The sequence below is a fragment of the Geotrypetes seraphini genome, chromosome 1 (genome assembly GCF_902459505.1).
Source record: "Geotrypetes seraphini chromosome 1, aGeoSer1.1, whole genome shotgun sequence".
NCBI lineage: Eukaryota > Metazoa > Chordata > Amphibia > Gymnophiona > Dermophiidae > Geotrypetes > Geotrypetes seraphini.
Genome location: NC_047084.1, coordinates 286,747,156 through 286,767,811, shown reverse-complemented (window position 1 = coordinate 286,767,811; position 20,656 = coordinate 286,747,156). Strand labels below are relative to the sequence as shown.

Here is a 20,656-nt window from a genome sequence, read left to right as displayed (position 1 = left end):
CAGAGTATGAATGGCCACAACAACTGACCCACAAGCTTTGCTTTGAAAAATGCTGGTGTAGAAGGACTGAGGTTGAAATAGACACTAGAAAATGACATGGGATTATTTCCCGCAGTTATCCGCGGGGCGGGAACGGTGACAAATGTTGTCACTGTGTCATTCTCTATTGAGAACCACTGTGTTAGATGATGGTTTCAGTTCCCTGTCAGGAGCATTCATCTTAGCACTGAGCTCCAGATCCCGTTGCACTGTAACTCAGGTTGTCACTGTCCTTGGTACAGGGTCCACAGATCTGAAGTGTCCATTCAGTGCCATTATGCATTCCCTAGCAACGGTGCCCAGTGTATAATGTGACAGGCAGTGTGCGAGGGCCCACTTTTACACCTTTTTTTGTTAAATCGAAATGATCATCCTGATGGCTACCTGGAGCCTGATGGAAAATCTTGCAGCCCCAGAGAAAGCAGCTTAAAATCCCAAAAACTCTTCCCCCCCCCACCCCCACCCTTCCATCGCCTAAAAAGATATTCGTTTCTTCTTCTGGGGATAGGGGGCACCCTGCAGATTAGTTTATTCCAGCCTCATTACGTGGATTCAAATGAACTCGTCGTAAATAAATCTTAAGTGCTCCCGTCAAAAAAAAGGAGCAACCTGCTCTCTTCTAGGGCTGACACCCCTTCCCCGCAATAGGTTCTGTTGCAGTGCAAAATGGACATCCTTGATTTGCATTTATTCGAGGCGCTCCGGGGAGGGAAGTGGGTGCAGTTAAGGCCGATAGACCCCTCTCGTTAATTGGCAAAGAACTAAATTGTCACTCTTTCTTTGCACTAGAGAAGAGGGGGGGGGGTTCCCCAGGGAATCTGTTTCAGGAAAGCAAAATGACTCTTGCTGTCCCTTCGCCAAATAAATCGCTGATCGGCGACTAATCGGGCGACCAGCGCTTTCCATCCCAGCACGGCTGATCTCAGATTCAGAGCCCCCCTTTTTTGGCACTCTCTTTCCTGGCTTTGCTCTGTAGCGCTCGCTGTAGTGCGTGTGTGTGTGCGCGCGCGCTGGAAGAAGTCCTGTTGGGTGGCGGTGGTGGGCGGGCTGGTAATGGAGGGTTGGGGGGTTTGAGGGGCATTTCTCTCAGCCACTTTGCCTTTAAGAATTGCTGCCGCGCCTGGCGGGCAACTGCAGCGATCCCAGACCGCCCAGGGCACTGTCAGGACGTGCAGGAGACGCGTCTCACAGATAGGCTCTAAATACCACAAAGCACCCTTCCACAACCAACAATCTCAGCAAAGCACAAGGGGAACGCCACACACCCTGGCATGATGTACCGGATGGCATCGGATTTCAACTTCTGACCACCAAATCTACACGTTGGATTGCACTAAAAAAATTTAAAAAAAAAGTTTGCAAAAAAACAAAAAAAACCACGCGACAGTTTTTCTTCTTCTTATTTCGGGGAAGGAGCCGAAACTATGGTTCGGATTTCGGCTTCTGGCCGAAGCTTAGGGCGAGAGGGATGCTTGTGAGAGAGGAGCGGGGCTTGTGGCTTCCAGCACCAGGGCGGCAGGGCGAGAGGACGGTGCCACCTCCGAGCCTCGTCAGAGACTGAGAGTTGCGAGAGCGGATCCCGAGAGCCAAAGAGCAGGATTGATCCAGAAGGGACAGGATGAGAGGCGTTTTGCTCTGTTGCCTACTGCTCGTTTGGGGTAAGTTGCCCTTGTCTTCCTACTGATTTTTCAGCAGGAATGATTGGATATGCTGAACTCATCCGGAGTGTTTTCATTAGCTGTCCAGCCTAAAGAGCCGAAGCTCTCGGGGAATGGGGGGGGATAAGGTGAAGATTTTCTTTTTAGCAAATTCTGTTTGTTCTTAGTCATCATTAATTCATTTGCACACATACGGTGTATCCAGGATGGACAAAACTTCTCTGTTTTGCTGTTTGCTCATACTGTGGCATTGAGATGCTGTAGTTCCCATTGTTTGATTTATAATGCTGTCAAAAAATGTTACACTTTTCTTTCAGTACTGGACACAGAGGTGCAGTATTTTTATTTTATTTTTTTTCTTTTAGGAAACATCACTTTTCTTTATCTGGAGGAAACTTCCCCCCCCCCCCCCCCCAGATATCATTTCTTGATCCCCTAAGGCAGCGGTTCTCAATCCTGTCCTAGGGACCCCCCAGCCAGTCGGGTTTGCAAGATGAATATGTATAAGAGAGATTTGCATACCTGTCACTTCCATTCTATGCAAATCTCTCTCATGCATATTCATTAGGGATATCTTGAAAACCCGACTGGCTGGGGGGGGGGGGTCCCCAGGACAGGGTTGAGAACCAGTGCTCTAGGGTCTGATTGCAGCTATTAGTCCGTCATTGGTTTTAGACCAAAGCAGATAACACAGATAAAACAAAGGCTTGCCTGATATTTAAACACCTTAGTTAAGTAACTCTTCACTATAAACGGAGACGGTAAATCAAGTTCCAGCGCTTGAGATAATTCCCAGAGGTGATTCAGAGCTTTCACGGTACAAAGTGACGTTTTCAAAACCTTCACATTTCTCTCTCCTGTTCCCTTTAGTTTCTAAAGTTATGGTCCTTATTGCTAGATATATAAGCCTAGTACCTTCCACTCACCTATTGCTTCCCTGAGAATGAAATCAGCCACCTCACCTTCCGTTAGAAGTGACTTGGTTTTCTGTATTTGTGTATATTAGGATGGAAAACACTTTTGTGTAGGCAGTGCATGACTATAAGCAAGTATGATTTAAAAAAGAAAAAGCATGTAAATAATTGCATAGGTATGGCTGATTAGCTCATGAGGTGTGCAGGTATGATATCATCCACTAGAATGTGGATTACTTTGCTTATTGCATGGTATAAGATAAGCACAGCAGATGAACATCAAAGAGCATCCATTGTACAGCCAAAGTGAGAACTGAGCACTGGTGTGTGTGTGTAGCAGAGAAAGTTATCCCATTTATCTGCCTCTCATTCAGCAAAGTGGGGGGGGGAGGGGGAAGAGCAGAGCGGAGATTGATCGACTGGAGCGTTTGCCTTTACTGAACTATACGCTCCTGTTGAAAGCCGGTTGTGCCGTGGAAAAGGAGGCTGCGCTGTTTTGTTTCGACGGCTATAAAAATGGAAGGTGCCAAAATCTCAATACTGCCTTATTAGCTATTTGCCTAAAAAAATTGTTCAGCGATTAATAACGGGAGATTTCGAGGTGGGTTTTTGCAGATTAAAGGATAGGTGAACCTTAATTTGAGTCTAATGATTATGGCTCATTCACAGAATTGATAGATTATGATTATATTGCCCGTGGTTTGAGCTGGAACAATGTGATTTCATGTTCATTTACAGTTTGAAAATGACCTTCTGATCTTTAGATACAGTTCTATTGTTCCTAAAGTGGCATTACATTACCTTGAATAGAAAACCAAAAACACTGGTCCCTTGACGGGTGATCAGATATCTCACCGTTCTTAGTAAAACCTAGGCAATTAATGTCGAAAGACATTTGTTTCATTCTTAACATTTTTTTATTTTTTATTTTTTATTTTTTGCCTGGAGCATAGGCTTCACAGAAGAGAAAGTGAGAAAGCAGTGCCGGTGAACTTGAAATTGTGCTTGCGTTCCCATTTTTGACAAGTCAGGTTTTCTTGGGCGGTGTTTTCACCAAAACTTGGCACGTGGCCCCTTAAATGTATTGAGAAACCAGCTGCAGGAGGAAAAGGATTATTTATGCATGGACTGTCTTTTATGACCGGGTCACTGGACTACATTATCCAAAACACTCTGACACTCTGACAGTTCAGTGGTTCCAGCTGTTAGGAGTACAGTTAAGAGGGTGAATGCTTGTATGGGTTTGGAAGTCAGGTGGAAAATGAAAATGCAATGGATTTGGATGAAAAAAAACAAACCAACAAACCAGAATTCTCTTCACTCTGTTTATTGGCTTTGCAGTGAATCTTAAAAAAAAACTTTATAAAAAACTTCAATTTCCAGCGACAAGCAATCAAATTTTTCGATATTGCATTGATGTGTGAATTTGGTGGGCAATATCATAAGGTCTCTCTCTTCCCTCTTCTCCTTCTGTCTGCCTGAAGTATTCTACATTGTCTCTACTGTGTATCCATAGCAGTGATATGAGGAAAATGGATAAACTACCATAATATTTTCTGACAGGGTTGCTTTGTTATAACTCAGATTAATGCAACCAGAAAATCTTTGTTACTAGGGGTGGTGCTCCACAGCAGGGCAGGATTAATTCCTTGAGGGCCCCTAGACACACAAGTACACTGGGCCCCCTGCCCCACCCCACCATGCGCTCAGGCGGAAACAGGAAGCTGCGTCAGAGGGAAGATTTGGGCAAGCAGCACCACTTGCACAATTACAGTTCCCGTTGCCTTTCTTATCCGCGTTGCTTGCTTGTCTTACTTTCCGTCGATGGGGGGGGGGGCATTGCCGATCGGGGTGGGGCCCGCATTGCCGATTGGGGGGGGCCTGCATTGCCGATTGATGCTGGAGGGGTCCATCGCCCTTTAGAAAAAACAATGTTGATGCCCTCCTTCATCGGGCCCTAGGCACGTGCCTACTTGGCCTATTGGTTAATCCTGCTCCATAGCTTAGTGGATTTGCAGATTCATAGAGCCTTGCATCTCTAGGCCAGCACCTTCCATAAGCACTAGAAACAAAAGAGTTATTGCTCTCACCTGTGGCTTGGAGTCATACAAAATAGATTTGATTTTTGAAGGGAGAAATATCACACCCCTCCCCCCCTGCCAACTAACATAGAAGCAGATATTCAGGAAATTCACGAGGGGTAATTTTATATTTTATCTGTGTTCAGTGGCATACCAAGGGGGGGAGGAGAGGTGCGGTCCGCTCCAGGTGCAGCCTTAGGGGGGGTGCACAGCCGGCCCGGTCCCTATCGCGCTCCCTCCCTCCTTAATTAAGGTGGCCAGCGAGTGAACCCTTCCGACCCTCACAGCGAGAGCAGCAAACCTCCCTCCAGTAGCATTGGCAGCCGCAGCGCTAAAAAGGCTGCTTCGCAGCTTTCTCCTGCTGGTGAAGCGTCACCGCACGTCATGTCTGTACGTATTGTTTTTATTGAAAGTTATGTCTGTATTGTTTTTAATTAGCCTCTTGATTGTTTCCCCATTTAATTTTATTGTACAATGCTTAGAATTTATGATTGGCGTTTTATCAAAATGTTAATAGGCTTGGAAACTTAAGGCTAGGGATGACTTTTATGAGTTTGTTTTATACAATTCTACTTCTACATTGCATAGCTTATTAATGGGAGATATTAATTTACACTTAGAGGAAGAAGAAGACACTGAGGTAAAATAATTAAAGTCCTTTCTATCTGCCTAGAGAAATCATCAGAGCCTTGCTTTATTCAGTGACCAGTGGCTTCACTGAGTGCACAAGTCAAATTCCTATTGGTTGTGCTAGCACACAAGTAGAAATGTGAGAAGATCCCACAGACTCTACACAAGTCTGTTGTTTCCCAGGATTGTCAGTAACAGTGGTGTAGCAAGGGTAGGAGGAGCCCCCCTCCCCAGGCCCTCCTTTCTAGCCCCTTGCTCCTTCCGCGCTATCCCTACTCATTCCCCGCCCACTACACCACACTCACATCCTCCCTTCCCCCATACCTCTTTAAATTTTCGCCAGTGCAAGCAGCTTCTCACGCTGGCATTGACTTTCCCCCTGATGTTACTTTCTGGCCCCCGTGACCAGGAAGTGATTTCAGAGGGGAGCCAGGCTGACACAAGCAGCAGGCCGGAGAAGTTGCTCACGCTGGTGAACATTTAAAGATAGACAGGGGGTAGAAGGGAGGCATGGGGGGGCAGAGAGGTGCCGGTGTGCCCCCACAAAGATGGTGCCAGGGATGGACCGCCCCCAACCCTCCTATGCCACTGGTCAGCACTTCTAGAAGAATCCCATTAGGACCATGTGAAATATGAGATTTCCTTGTGGATTGAGCTTTCACTTCAATGAGATGAAATTTGGTTTTATGGAGCTTCTTGTTTATTCGGTCCATCGCCTGCTGGTAATTGGGGAAGCTATTGCATCTTTCTGGCCTCAGAGATATTGAGGTATTGCTAAGAACTTGGCTACAGGAAAATATAGGCTTTTCTTGATGCTGAGTTCTCTGAAGGGTGCTCACTTGCCATAAAAGTGGTTTCTTGGTTCTCATCAGTTTTCTTTCTTAATGAAACTTTTCTGCAGCTGCTAAAGGTGTAGGTTGTATACATGGAGCTCGTATGTTTACATAGCCAGCATCTGATCAAGTTAATGAAGATGTTTGTTCACTAACAAGATCCAGCTGATTCCTAAATTAAACATAGGCTGTTGCTAAGCATATCATTTAGGGAAGCATCTGCAAATTACAGTCAGATCAGCACTAACAAGGGCTGCAGTGGCAAAACCAAAAATCTACTTTGCACCATATGTACCTCACTGGCAATAAAAGTGTGTTTATGTAAGTTTCTATAATGGAGACACAAGGTCATAACTAGGGCAGGATGAGAGAGGCAGCCACCCAGGGTGCAAAACTTTGGAGAGTGATTTGGAATGTTAAGCTGATGTATCTACTGTACACCAGAACACATTGCAGTAGACAGGGCCTTGTTTTCCTTAAGTCCCCACTGGCTTGCACCCACCCTACCACTTCATTTCTACTAGCTCAACAGGCATTGTTCTTTCTACTGCCCCTTTCTCTACCCCCACCCCCCATCATAGACCTCCACTCCATTCCCAGGGTAGCCTATCTATTTATGCATTTATTGATATAATTATATACAAGTCAAACCTCGGTTTACGAGTGCACCGGTTTGCGAGTATTTTGCAAGATGAGCAAAACATTTGCAAAATTGGAGCCTCAGAAACTGAGCTTGACTCAATTTACGAGCCCCCCCCCCCCTGTGATCCGGCATTCTCCCCCCCTCCCCCCCCACTTGTGTCACCGTCCCCGACGCAATCTGGCATCCCCCATGCACCCACCCACCCAAACACATTGTCTTACCGCCATCTGGCACTGGCACCAGCACCAACGCACAGGACATGTCGGTGCCCGAAGATCTGCTCTCTTCCTTGTGCTGGGCCTTGAGCATCTACGCATGCTCAAGGCCTTCAAGAGAGAACGAGAACTAGAAGGCCTTGAGCATGCGCAGATGCTCAAGGCCTGGCACGAGGAAGAGAGCAGATCTTCGGGCACCAACATGTCCTGTGCGTTTTTGCTGGTGCCGGTGCCAGATGAGGGTAAGACAATATGTTTGGGTGTATGGGTGCGTGAGGGATGCCAGATCGCGGTGGGGGGGGGGGCGACATGAGCGGGGGGATGCCGGATCGCAGGGGGATGCTGGATCACGGGGAGGGGGTGGAACAGCACCGGTGGCCTCGGGGGGAGTAAGCTACAGCAGCACCCGCTGACCTCAGGGGGTGGGGGTGGGCGGGAAATCCACTGCTTATTGGCTTGGGGAAATCCACTGCTTATTCCTAAAATAAGCAGCATAAAATCTGTTTTTTCTCTTTGGATCTTGCCAGGTATTTGTGAGCTAAGTTGGCCACTGTTGGAAGCAGGATATTGGGCTTGATGGACCTTCGGTCTGTCTCAGTATGGCAACTCTTATGTTCTCAATAACTAGTCAGGATATTTATTCAAGTGCTAGTACTAAATATATCGGCAATATCTGGATAACATCTAGTGGCTGCCTTAAACCTAGAAACTCAGTGCCAGTGGCCAGATTCAGCCCAGTGCTTAATATCCCTGTAGAACTTTTGGTGTGATTGGTGTCTTAGAGCATAATGCACCAACTTCAGAGTTTAAATATTGGAGGGTTAAATTACTAGGAATGTGCATGTAAAAGAAAAACTAATTTTATATCTGTTTTTATTTCATTGTGCTTTGATTTTGCTTTTAATGTGCACTGTTTACAAGCTGCATAAGCAGATTTTGGTTGCTTCTTCTACTGTTTCATTTCAAGCTGACACATGGTAAAATAGGAAATGCCACTGACTGCCCAACTCTATCAATTACTGCTACACAAAATTGAAATTATTAAAAAGAAGGAAAAAAAAAAAAAAGCTGAAAACTCTTTTTTCATCGCTAAATCATTCTGGGAATACATATTTTCAAGGAATGCGCATCAGGTATAATTTGTGCTAGCCACAACTCTGCAAGGACAGAGTGTGCCTAGGGAGAGTAGTTTACTAATGTACTTTAAAAGAATAATGCATGAAATTTGCCACTTAACATGTGTTAAATGGCAGTTGTGCCTTATTTGACCATAATGCACATTACTTTAAGTGACAGAAACTATTTAATAATGAGATGCAAAGCATGCAAATCGCTTCATTATGATGTAAATTGAATAATGCAGCTTGCATTGAACTTCACAAACTGATTCTTGGAAACATAAAGCTAGCTGAGCAGTCATTATTTTGTCTCCTCAGGAACATCTTAATACAGTTGCTGTTAAACAAACTCTACATTCCTTCCCCCCCCTCTCCAAAGATATTCTAGATCCTTCCTCAAAGTCTCCCTGGAAAACCTTCCAGAACACCCAGAACCCTCCATCTCAAAAGACACCCCCAGGACCTATTGGGGGTTTTCCTGGTCTCTAACAGCCAAGGCACAAGTCTTCCTGAACTTCTTCTGCCCCCACCATGCTATGGACTCAAAATGGCACTGGTCGACATCCTAGCATTCATAAATAGTGCATGCTAACCATTAGTAAATAACATCCTTTATGAGCTTAAGGACAGTCATAGTATCATTGTCCAAGGTCTCCAGGACAGTTCAATACGGGGCTTATTTACTAATTATATGCATCTAATGCCATTAAAGGACATTATTTGTTCCATGGCCCATTTTATGCTCATAGGGGAGATCATACCCTTTAGTATTGTTGAATCAATGTATTACCTATTCCTACTGCATCTCATGAATACCTATATTTGTAATGTAGATTCCGCCATCAGCCAAGCCCTGGTGTTCACATTAGAAAGCTGCAAGGGAATGGGTCTGCAGGGATCCCGTGAGGATGGAAATACCCCTTGTGGGGCTTCCACAGTGTGTACTTGTCTCCTGGTGGCCTCCTCCTTCTTCCTTCCAAGCAGCTGCATGTGTTTCATCATAAAACCACGGGCAGCGGTTCCAATATGCTGCCCGAGACTGACCCGGAAGTCTTCTCTATGACACTTCTCTGACATCAGAGGGAAGGCTTACAGGTCAACCATGGGCAGCATGTTGGAACTGCTGCCCGTGGTTTTGTGAAGAAACATGTGCAGCTGTTTGGAAGGAAGGAGGAGACTGGAAGGGGGGGTCATGTTGGGACATGGGAGGGAGGGGGCACAAACTTGGGACACAGAATGGAGGGAGGAAGCAGCATGAGCTTGGGACATAGAATGGAAAGAGGGAGGGATAGATGCTGAGATGGGGGAGGGAATAGAAAGGGAGAATTGTTGGGCATGATTGTCTGAATGAGAGGAAAAGAGAGATGATGTACATGGGGAAAAGAAAGAGGAGATTTATTGGGCATAGGGAAGGACAGAGAATTATTGGACATGGTGGTGGGAGAGGAGATGAGATGAGATGGGAGAAATATTAAATGTGGTCCTGGAGAGGAACAGTTGGACAGATGGAAAGGGATGCAAGAGGGAGGAATGTTGGACATAGTAGTGGAGGGAATGGAGGGATAGATGTGGCATGACACAGGAGAGGGGTGATAGAAGGAGAAATGGCCATGGGGCTGGTAGGGAGGGTAGAAAGATGCTACACAAAGTCCGGGGGATGAGAGAGAGAAATGTTGGATGTGGCAGTAGAAGGGGTGGGAGAGAGTACCTGAAAGGGAACTTTGCAGCAAGGGAGGGAATGAGAGAGGGGAGGGGGACAGCTTCATGGTAGAAAAAGGTTGAACTGCAAAAGGAGGTGCTATTTGCCCCAGAGAGATTTTCTCAGCCAATTTACTAGCAACCATCTCAGACAAGTTACTGATGGATGATGCATTGTGAACCAGGTTACTGACAGTAGTACCTCTGTAGGGAATAGGAAAACCAAAAGAAAATCCCAAAAGCAGCAGACTTGCTGCCGCCTTATTGCAGTATAACAAAAGCCAGGGATGCATAGCATTTACATCAACCAGAGTGGGTGCTCTGGAAAACGAACAATTATTTGCCTCCCTTTCCCATTGTGGTCTCCCTTTTTTGTATTCTTTTCTTTAAATTTGTAGTTCTCCCACCTCTCCTACCTGTTTCTGTTAGTCAAATGTTTGTTCAGTGGAAATCTGTTAAATTATGTCTCCCTCCTTTTAATATAACTTGTAAAATGCTTAGAAATCTTGATATGCGTTTAATCAAAATTTTAATAAACTTGAAACTTGAAAAAACTTGATTTGGTATGCTTGGAAGCTGAAGGAGCCCCTTTTTTCATGCATTTGGATACAGGATGAGAAGCTCCAAAACTGGAACAGATGTGCTTAAACTTGTAGTTTGGGAATGTGCAAGAGGACTTATAATATCACCAACAGATGCCAGAAGAGATTACACTTCCAGAGGCATCTGGCAAGCTGGCAGTGCCACAAAAGAAGCAAAAAGCACCAGATTTTGATGCATCCAAGGACTGAGACAATGGAGGACCTGTGGCTTTTTGCATATGTGTAAGCCAAAAATTAATGTCCTGGTTTTCCCCAGGACATATGGAGTTTCTCTTCCATTTTGTCCCCAAATTCCTCATCATAGTTCTACCAGCACTAACCCCATAATGTTAGTAAGCATCCAGAATAATGTCAGCATATCGAAGGAGCAAACCATATTGTGCTGGGTCCTCATGATCCCACACACTCGCCAAACAGAGGAAGGAGCAAACTCAGTTCACAAAATTTTTTACGACCATCCTGCTCTTAGAATCATTATCCAACTCTGACTTCTTTTTGGCCCTTGATTTATGCTTACTTTCCATAAGTCGAAAAATATCAATGCAGATACACTTCTTACTTTTTTTGTGCATTGACTTGGGAACCATCTCCCACAATTCTGTCAAAGCGACTAAAGCTGGGGGACCTCTATCTCCAGCTCCGATTGCCTCTGAAGACAACCTGTGAGCAGAGGACTCCTGGAGATCCAACAGAGGAGGAAGAAAAGGAAGTAGAGGAAGAGGAGCCAGAACTGGAAGAGGAGGAAGACTCCCTATGCCTACTCTCTTTTCCTTTTTTCAATCCATTCAAAGCCCTACCTTTCGTGGGCTCCTGAACTACCTGACAATATCATGGGTTCAGACGACAAGGTAGTAAAATTACCTACCACCCCAACCTCATTTGGTGTGGCAGAAGCAGCAGCAGCAGTAGCCACACCAGATGAAAAAGCTAAAGGCTGTCCTTGAGTCGTAGAACTCCTCTCTGCCATGATCTTGCAGCCTTCTACATGAACACTGTGTTGTTGTCTTCCAGTCCTCAATATCAGATGGAGCCTGTGGAGAAGTAGAAGAAGCAGTAGCAGGATCCCAAACTTCATTCGGCTTTCACCCAGATCTATTCTCCAAACCATGCCCACTCAAACATCAAGCTGCCCAATCACCTGTGGGTAATCCCAACCACCCCAGTACTGAGCCCTGCAAGATCTTGGGAAATCCCACTATGTTGGGGGGACATCTAGAACAAGGACCCCAACTATGGACCCAAAAATAAGAGGGTAATCTCAATAGTCATCAGCCTCTTCCTCCACCTCCGAACTATTATCAGGCTGCCTAGCACGGGATGGTCCAGCATGACTCAGGGGAGAGATTTGAGGCCTTCCATCATCATGAAATTGGCATGCTGTATTGGACCCACTTTCCACTCCAACTCCAGTCCATCACTTTGAAGCCTATAATGAGGGCACTTAGTTTATTTATTAGACACCTGTGTGGAATAGTGTCAAAGGCTTTGCTAAAATCTAAATACACCACATCTAGAGCTCTCCCTCTATCCAGTTCTCTGGTCACCCAGTAAAAGAAATTGATCAGATTTGTCTGCCAAGACCTGCCTCTAGTGAATCAATGTTGCCTTGGGTCTTGAGATCAGTTTCTACTCACATTGTTCCAAGCCAAACATTTTTCCTCCCCTGTTCTTATATTTGTCCATATAGGGGGTAATAATCTTTGTGAGGTAAAAGGGGTGGATTTGATTCAACAAATGAAGAATGATTTTGCTCTAATTAACAACTTCTCTAATGTGCATCTCATAGGTGCCGGGATGGGGGCCATAGGGGCTGTGGCCTCCCCAAAAATTTGATCCCTGTTGGTCCAGGGGAGCAGCAGGCAGGAGTGAGCTTTCCTCGCGCCTGCCCGCTGCTAACCCGGTCGGCAGCGGCTGGTTTCTTCTGCCGCTGAGCTGCAACCAGTAGGAGCACGCTTTGGCGTTCTTGCTCGGCGCTCAGCAGCTTCTTTGACTGGCTCCCACAAATTTCCCCTTTGTTTTTTGTTTTTTTTAATCACCATGAACTGAAAGGCATATGTGCGGTATATAAATAAAGAATTATGTTATGTTTATATAAACCCATTACATCACACCATTCAGGCGCCACCTCCTCCAGTGTAGTCCTCACATTCCCACATGCTCTCCAGCTCCAGCCTGCCGGCAGGGAAACACCACCATCTTTGAATTCACTTCTGTTATTTTATTTTTTAAGCAGAAAACCATAAAACTTTCCAAAGAGCATCAAAATGTGCCAATTTCACTGTTTGTGGCTTCCTAAAGGTGGGAAATAATGATTTTGTACTGTGGCTGCACTGTCCACTTGCTTATGGATAGAACATGTATGGTGGAAGTGTACTTCACTTTTACTCCTGCTTTTAACTTTAGGGATCAATCTCAAACTTTCCCTTCTGCTAGAATTCAGGGTCTTTCATCCCAAAATGTATTCAGAGTAGATTTAAATGACTTTTCAACCTTATGCCATTGTAATTATTTCGCTGATTGTCCAGCTCTTCTTATTGTAAATCGCCTCGAACTACTATGGCTTTGGCGGTATATAAGAATAAAATTATTATTATTATTATTATGTTAGGCGCCTACCACAGAAAGATGGAACATTAAATTATTGACCGCCCCTCCTCCAATTCTGTAAGCTAAGGAGCTTTTACTTGTGATTAACATTCACCTAGGTGCCTATCTAGAATAAGCCTGGAATTCAACATTCTCCCCAGTACACAATAAATTTGTTATCTCAGGGCAGGAGACCGGGACTGAATGGCTGTTTAAATAACATATCAGTGCCTAATTGTGGATATTCAGCAGGGGATAACTGGCTTTTGTACATAGAATATCTCAGTTAGTGGCTAAATGGCTATATCAGCCAACATAGCTGGCTAGGCATGGATATTCAACGACAAACTGGCTATGTTTAGTTGTCAAATAGCTGGCCTATGAGAGGCCACTGAAAAGTTCTCAACCCAACCAACAAGGATGTCTCCATCGAGGATATACATTTAGTCCAGCAATTTTCCATTTTTTTCATTCTGTATTTTTCCGACGGAACAAAAAAAGTGGAAAATCGCTGGACTAAGTGTATAGACCTCGATGGAGAGTGCTCCATCCAACTTTGTTGGCTGGACTGAGAACTTTTCAGCGGCTCCTTGTATCTTTGATTGCTAAGCACTTATCAGGTTAGCACTGAATATCAGCTTAACCAGCTAACGCGGCCAACAGTGAAACTAGATATTCAATGCCGGTCACCAGAGAAATGACCCGGTACTGAATATCCGGTGTCAGTGCAGACCACAGAACTTAAATGGGCTGCCTCTCATGGGCTAAATATTGACCCGCAATGCCTCCCTCTGTCTCCCTTAATTATTTGTGAGAGTATATGCAGACACTCCCTATCCTTCTTCTTTCCTACACTATTCCACTCTACATTCAGTCAGAAATGAGTTAACACTTATAATCTTGGCAGCTTATCTCTCATTAAAGGCCTAGGGAGTGTGTGGTGCAGTGGTTAGAGTTACAGCCTTGACACCCTGAGGTTGTGGGTTCAAATCCCACACTGTGCTTTGTGACCCTGGACAAGTCACTTAATCCCCATTATCCCAGGTACATTAGTTAGAGTAGGAGCCCACTGGGACAGTTAGGGAAAAATGATTGAGTACCTGAATAATTTGTAATCCACATAGAATTGTAGGATATACAGAATATAATTATTTTTTTTTTTTAAAGGCTTAGGGCTCCTGTGACTGTCAGTACATCAGATGTTGCTTTGCCCTGGGGATGGAAAGTTCTTCCCATTGGGTAGATGACTGCCAGAAGATTTCTGTAGCTTTCCCTCCTTCAGTCTTTGATGGTATGGTTCCTAGACCTATAGAGCTGAATTGGAAGGTCAAGGGTGCCTAGATGGAATTCTTTAATAAATTCACTTCTGTGTTCACTCATGAGCTCTGGGAGTGGAATCAGCAAGTACCCCTCTCTTGATGTCAGATACATTGTACACACTTCTAGACTCTAAATATTAGACTGTTTGGTCTGGGTGACAAGGTGTCTCTATACTAATGCTATATGAGCTTATACCACTATGGCTTAATAATAATAATAATAATAATTTATTTTCTTGTATACCGCCCAACCAGTAGTTCTGGGCGGTTAACAACAGGAAAATACTGAGACATTTCAGCACATGGTACAGTTTCATAGAACACACTATCTACGTACAATCTAAAATTATATAATAGAAGTAATATAATTGTTAAAAACATTCAAGTACAATATTAAGAATTATTAAAAATTAAAAACATACTGTGGCAATAAGAATAGAAACATAAGACCTCATTTAAATATATCAAAATTAATATTCTTATTTGTCAAATAAATAGGTCTTTAATGATTTCCTAAATGTGAAGTAAGAATTAGATTGAACAGTCATCGGACTTAGCCAGGAGTTCATCTTCCCTGCTTGATAATCCAGAGTCCTGTCTAAAAAGGTCTTAAAACGACAGGCCTTTGGAGTAGAGAAGATAAACTTTCCAGAATTTCTAGTTCCTTTTGTTGAGTATGAAAGTTTCAGACAGGGAGACAAGGTTGAAGGGAACTCACTAGTGATGTGGGTCCAGACCAGGAGGCAAAACCAACAGACAAAGATTCAAACTAGGCTTCAATAATATTCCTCCACCTTCTAAGATGACCATAACCAATGGAATCCTTCTCTTTTGAAATCTTCCTCTTTGCTGCCAGAACCACAAATATTTAGTTTGCCCAGCAGCTCGTTATGGCACTGGTGAAAACCCCTCACACTAATCTTTAACTGAAGCATGCAGGTTTAATATCAGCATTGGTGCTGCATGAATTTTTTTGCAGTCCCTGTGTCAAAATGAGCCAAACACAATCAGGCTTTTTCACTGCATTTTTCTCAAACTCACATCCCTAGTTTAAATCTGGCACTTTGAAAGTCATTGGGTAGCCTCTGTAAAATTATTTAGTAGCATCAGACTAGAGAATGACACGGTGACAAAATTCATCACCGTTCCCGTCCCCACGGATAACCGCGGGAAACCATCTTCATGTCATTCCTTAAGGAGAAAGGGAAGAATCAGAGTATAATTGGGCACAACCACTGACCCGCAAGCTTTGCTTTGAAGAATGCTGGTGTAGAAGGACTGAGGTTGAAATAGACACTACAGAATGACAGTCTCTGGTATCCAAAGCAGATATTGTGATGTTATAATGCCTCATTCCACCAGTGCCTAAGAGCCAATCACATCAGTGATGTCACAATGGCTTCATTATCTTTGGCTCACATAAGAATCAGAGTATGAATGGCCACAACCACTGACCCACAAGCTTTGCTTTGAAGAATGCTGGTGTAGAAGGATTGAGATTGAAATAGACACTAGAAAATGACATGGGATTATTTCCCGCGGTTATCCGCGGGGACGGGAACGGTGATGAATTTTGTCACCGTGTCATTCTCTACATCAGACTACCTTGCTAACTAGCAGATGTCCACACTGCAGTTAAAGAAACACCATAATAAGTGATGCAATTATCTATGCTTGATTTTCCATCAACCTTGATAAGATCATCATATTTACCCTTACTCACTTCCCAGTGTCTCTATACCATTCTCATTTATCTGCAGTATTTCGGTTGCAAATAAACATATGGCTTTACTAATAAATCTTCACTCTAAAATTCCATCTGAGCATTATGACTGTTATAATTATGTCTGTGTGTTGCTTAGTGGTTAACGCACAGAACTGTGAAATTAGAGCCCCGAGTTCAAATCCCATCTGTCCCCATCATAGTGTTGCTTTGACTAAGCCACTTAGGCTTTCCGTTCTTCAACTTATATCATAAATTCTTTGAGGATGGATCTTTGTTGTCATATACTGGTAGTATATTTCACACAGTCTTTTACATTGGCAGCATTGTCTACAAGAAATTAATATTCTAGTAAATCAAGATGTGCAAAGTATTACTTAGGTGTTTGTTTTTGAAAAAGACAACAGATTTTCTTTATACAAGTTTCAAGTTTATTCGTTACTTCTATCCAAAATATCTAAACGGTTTACAATTTATAAAAAAAAATTAAAAACAGCTGAAATTTTAAAAAGGGGGGTGGGTTTGCACAAATGAAATGCGACTGACACGAAACAGGGAGAAACGGGGGTTAAAGGATGCATAATTACATCAAGATACAAATTAAAAATGAAAGGGAAGAGGGGAATCACGATAGAGTGGGATGAGCTCCTCCCCCCCTCCCTTTTTTTTTTTTTTTTTTGAAGAGTGCAGGCTTTTCCATGGTTTATAGCAATTGGATTGGCACAGGTCAAAGTGCCTCCAAGGTTTTGCACATGTTTTATTGCCACTGGGCCACAAACAGAAAGTGTTCTCAGATGGCCGAGTTTATAGCAAAAGTGTCGCTACACATAAGCAGAGAGACAGACAGATAGGTCTATATCCAAGAAATAGCCTTTTCTGTATTCATTCATTTGGAAAGAGACTATATACAGCATTCAACTAAGACTACCATCACCATTTATCCATCTTGTGGAACCAAATGAAAATGCTATTTGCACGCCTGTTAGACCACTAGCTAATGACACTACATTTGCTTTCATAATTGTTAATGGCACATAGAGTTGCCCTGTAATTGGCCGTTATCTAATATAGACACGGCTCTCTCTATATATATATCTCTTTTTAATACTCTTGTCTGTTTCAAGGCAGTTACAGCATAGAATGTACATAATGTAGTACTCTTAGATCATTTATTCCACGTAATTCCCAAATCCACCTTTCAACACAACAGTTTCTGAAGCTGGTTATGTTTAAGATGTGCATTATACTAAACAACAATAACCTTTTCATTAAGAGGTTATTTGACTGTTGACTGGGGTTTGAGCCACTCTTAGAAATGCAGCTTCTACCTTTGGCTCAGACAGAACTCTATTAAGGGACCAGAGGCCAGCCACAAGCTTAGTACCTGGCTCTGGTTCCTATTTACAGGAGCAAATGACTTTTTAATTAAGAGTTATTTATGTCTCCTAAGTGTGTTAGGACTATATAATAGCACTTTACAGTGCACTGCAAGATTTCATCCTTGTCAGCGTTTAAGTCATTTAAGTTAAAAAGCTGTTTTAGGCTTTGGTTTGATACATTGGTCCCTGAAGTGGTTCCATTAGGGCCATACTTCATTTTTCTCCTGTTCCAGTCACCATGATTAGACTCAGCAAAATCATGGAAAAGTATGAATAAAGTGGGATTCATAGACAGACTGTAGAGGTAGCTTGCTAAGGAGTGCACTGATTTTATTTCATTTTGAATACAACTCCTAGGCTTTGAGCTCTTGTAATGAATTTTGCTAGGTTCAATGTAAGCCAGGGGATTTTATAGAAGTTAGAGTTCACCTAGGAAATTGTCTACTATAAACCTAACGTCAGAGCTTTCTTCCCAGTACATAATAAATTTATTAATCTTAGAACCAGGGACCAGGTCTGGATCACTTTGGGAGGCTGCAGGCAATATTACATACTCAGAAACTGTCTCACTTTCTCATTCAGGAATGTAGACCACACCAGTTGTTGGCGCTCTGAACCAAATTGATCTTGACTGAGGAGAAACTTCATCAAATTGTTTAATTGGGACAGTCTTCCTGTAGAAGCAGCTATAAGGAAGCATATAAATTGGCACCTCAGTTTAAATGCTACAGCAGGGCATGATTAATGCCAATTATATGATGGCACTTAGGTACATCAAAACGTAGGTGCAATCCTTTACACCATGTCAATGGTGATACCAAGTGATGCGCTTAACTGATAGTAATCTATAAGTTACATATGTTACTTGGCACTATACCCAGAGCCCGCCCATGCTCTTCCTATGTTTATGCTCACCTTGGAATTATGTGCTAAAAGTGTTAGTTTACAGAATAGCAAAAGTGACATGTAGCTCTAGACCAGTAAAAAGTCAGTGCTGGGACCATTCCTGTTCAATATATTTATTAATGATCTAGAAACGGGGACAAAGTGCGAAGTTATCAAGTTCGCGGATGACACAAAACTCTCCAGCAGGGCCAGAACTGTTGAGGAATGCAAAGAACTGCAGAGCGACCTGAACAAACTGAGTGAGTGGGCAAAAAAATGGCAGATGAGCTTCAATGTGGAGAAATGTAAGGTCTTTCACATAGGGAAGGGGAACTCCATGTACAGCTATACGATGGGAGGGAGGGTACTCGGGGAAAGCAGCCAAGAAAAAGATCTGGGGGTATTGGTGGATAACACAATGAAGCAGGCGGCACAATGTGCAGCGGCCTCAAAAAAAGCGAACAGAATGTTGGGCATTATCAAAAAAGGTATCACTACCAGAACAAAAGAAGTTATCCTGCCACTGTATCGAGCAATGGTGCGCCCACATCTGGAATACTGCGTCCAATACTGGTCGCCATACCTCAAGAAGGACATGGCAATACTCGAGAGGGTCCAGAGGAGGGCAACGAGGATGATAAAGGGTATGGAGAACCTTTCATATGCTGAACGGTTGGACAGGCTGGGGCTCTTTACCCTGGAGAAGCGGAGACTGAGAGGGGACATGATAGAAACTTATAAAATCATGAAAGGCATAGAGAAGGTGGAGAGGGACAGATTCTTTAGACTAGCAGGGACAACTAAAACAAGAGGTCATTCAGAAAAACTGAGAGGAGACAGATTCATAACGAATGCAAGGAGGTTCTTCTTCACTCAGAGGGTGGTGGACACCTGGAACGCGCTTCCCGGAGAGGTGATAGGACACAGTACAATTCTGGGGTTCAAAAAGGGACTGGATGATTTCCTGGAAGCAAAGGGGATAACAGGGTACAGATAGAGGTTTACCTTACAGGACATTGAGCGAATAGGGTATGGATATTTTAGGTTAGGTAGGGAACACTTTCAGGTCATGGACCTGGGGGGCCGCCGCGGGAGCGGACTGCCGGGCACGATGGACCCCTGGTCTGACCCGGCAGAGGCAACGCTTATGTTCTTATGTTCTTAAGTGTAATTGCAAACTGTGTGCCATGTAACAATAGTGTGCCGTGACAAGATTCTGGGTATACCGCGAGAGATACATCATGTATGCGATTTTGTCACTGCCAGCACCAGCGCCTCTTCTCCTCTCTGCTCCCTGGCGTACCCCTGCAAATGGAATTTTAGGTTTACCAGTTGGAGGGATTTCCAAAACCCGGCAGTTTGGAAGGCCCCCGTGCACAGGGCTGCGCCTGGAGGACCTCTGAGCATGTGCAGACGTTGAGATGATGATGTCACACACATGCGTGTGACTTCATCGGTCGACATCCATGCATGCTTGGAGGCCCTCGAGATGCAGCCCCGAGCTTAGCATGCTGGGGCTAGTAAAAGTTTGTGAGACACTGCTCTAGACTCAAGCTTATAGAATGGCCTTGAATATGTATGCAGTCTCCAATATCCATTCACATGTTTTCTGTACTCTAATGTACAATGTACAGCACAGTTTTACTATTACTACTATTTATTATTTCTATAGTGTTACCAGACGCATGCAGCACTGTACATTAAACATGCAGGAGACAGTCCCTACAGTCCCTACACAAAAGAGCTTACAATCTAATTAGAATAATGATGAAATACACTTACAGTCTTGGTGATCTCTCTCTTGCTCAGGGCACCCAGGGGGTATCTGAGTCTCCAAGCTATATGAGGTAGTAAATAGAAGCTCATCTGGAACTATTTACTCCAGGGAACACCAGTAGTATGTTTCTCTACTCAGCTTTTGGATGGTATGGGACCAGTAACAATATAAACAGGGTTCTTGGGTTTGGCCAGATGAAATTACAAGATGGAAACTGTATTCTCTTTCCCTTCCATATTTGTGAAGTCAAAAAAGACACATGATCCTGACTCTATCCCACACCTGGTCCACCTCCCACTAGTCTCGCCCCTGCCCAGCCCCCTACCTTTTCATCTGTCTCACCCCTGCTCCACCCACCTTTCAGCCATTTCCTTAGTCCCCCTTCCCATCTTCTGTACTCTTAGTGCTTCTCTCTTTTCCTCCCTCCAATCCTTCCCACCCCCCGCAGATGCTTCTCTGTCTCTCCCTCCCCCACTCCAACCACCCTGTGCATGCTTCTCTCTCCCTCCACACACCCCTCTTCTGTGGATGCTTCTCTCTCTCTCTCCTGTCCCCC

At 43.9% G+C, this 20,656-nt stretch overlaps 1 protein-coding gene across 1 annotated transcript in view; it reads left to right on the top strand.

Annotated features, from left to right (window-relative positions):
* Positions 1-1,123: 1,123 nt before the first annotated feature.
* The window catches only part of GFRA4 (GDNF family receptor alpha 4), a 368,472-nt gene continuing 348,939 nt past the window's right edge, over positions 1,124-20,656 (top strand). The window contains exon 1 of the mRNA XM_033953199.1: positions 1,124-1,697. Coding sequence (XP_033809090.1) covers positions 1,658-1,697 — 40 coding nt within the window. The 5' untranslated portion in view covers positions 1,124-1,657. The remainder of the gene's footprint in view (positions 1,698-20,656) is intronic.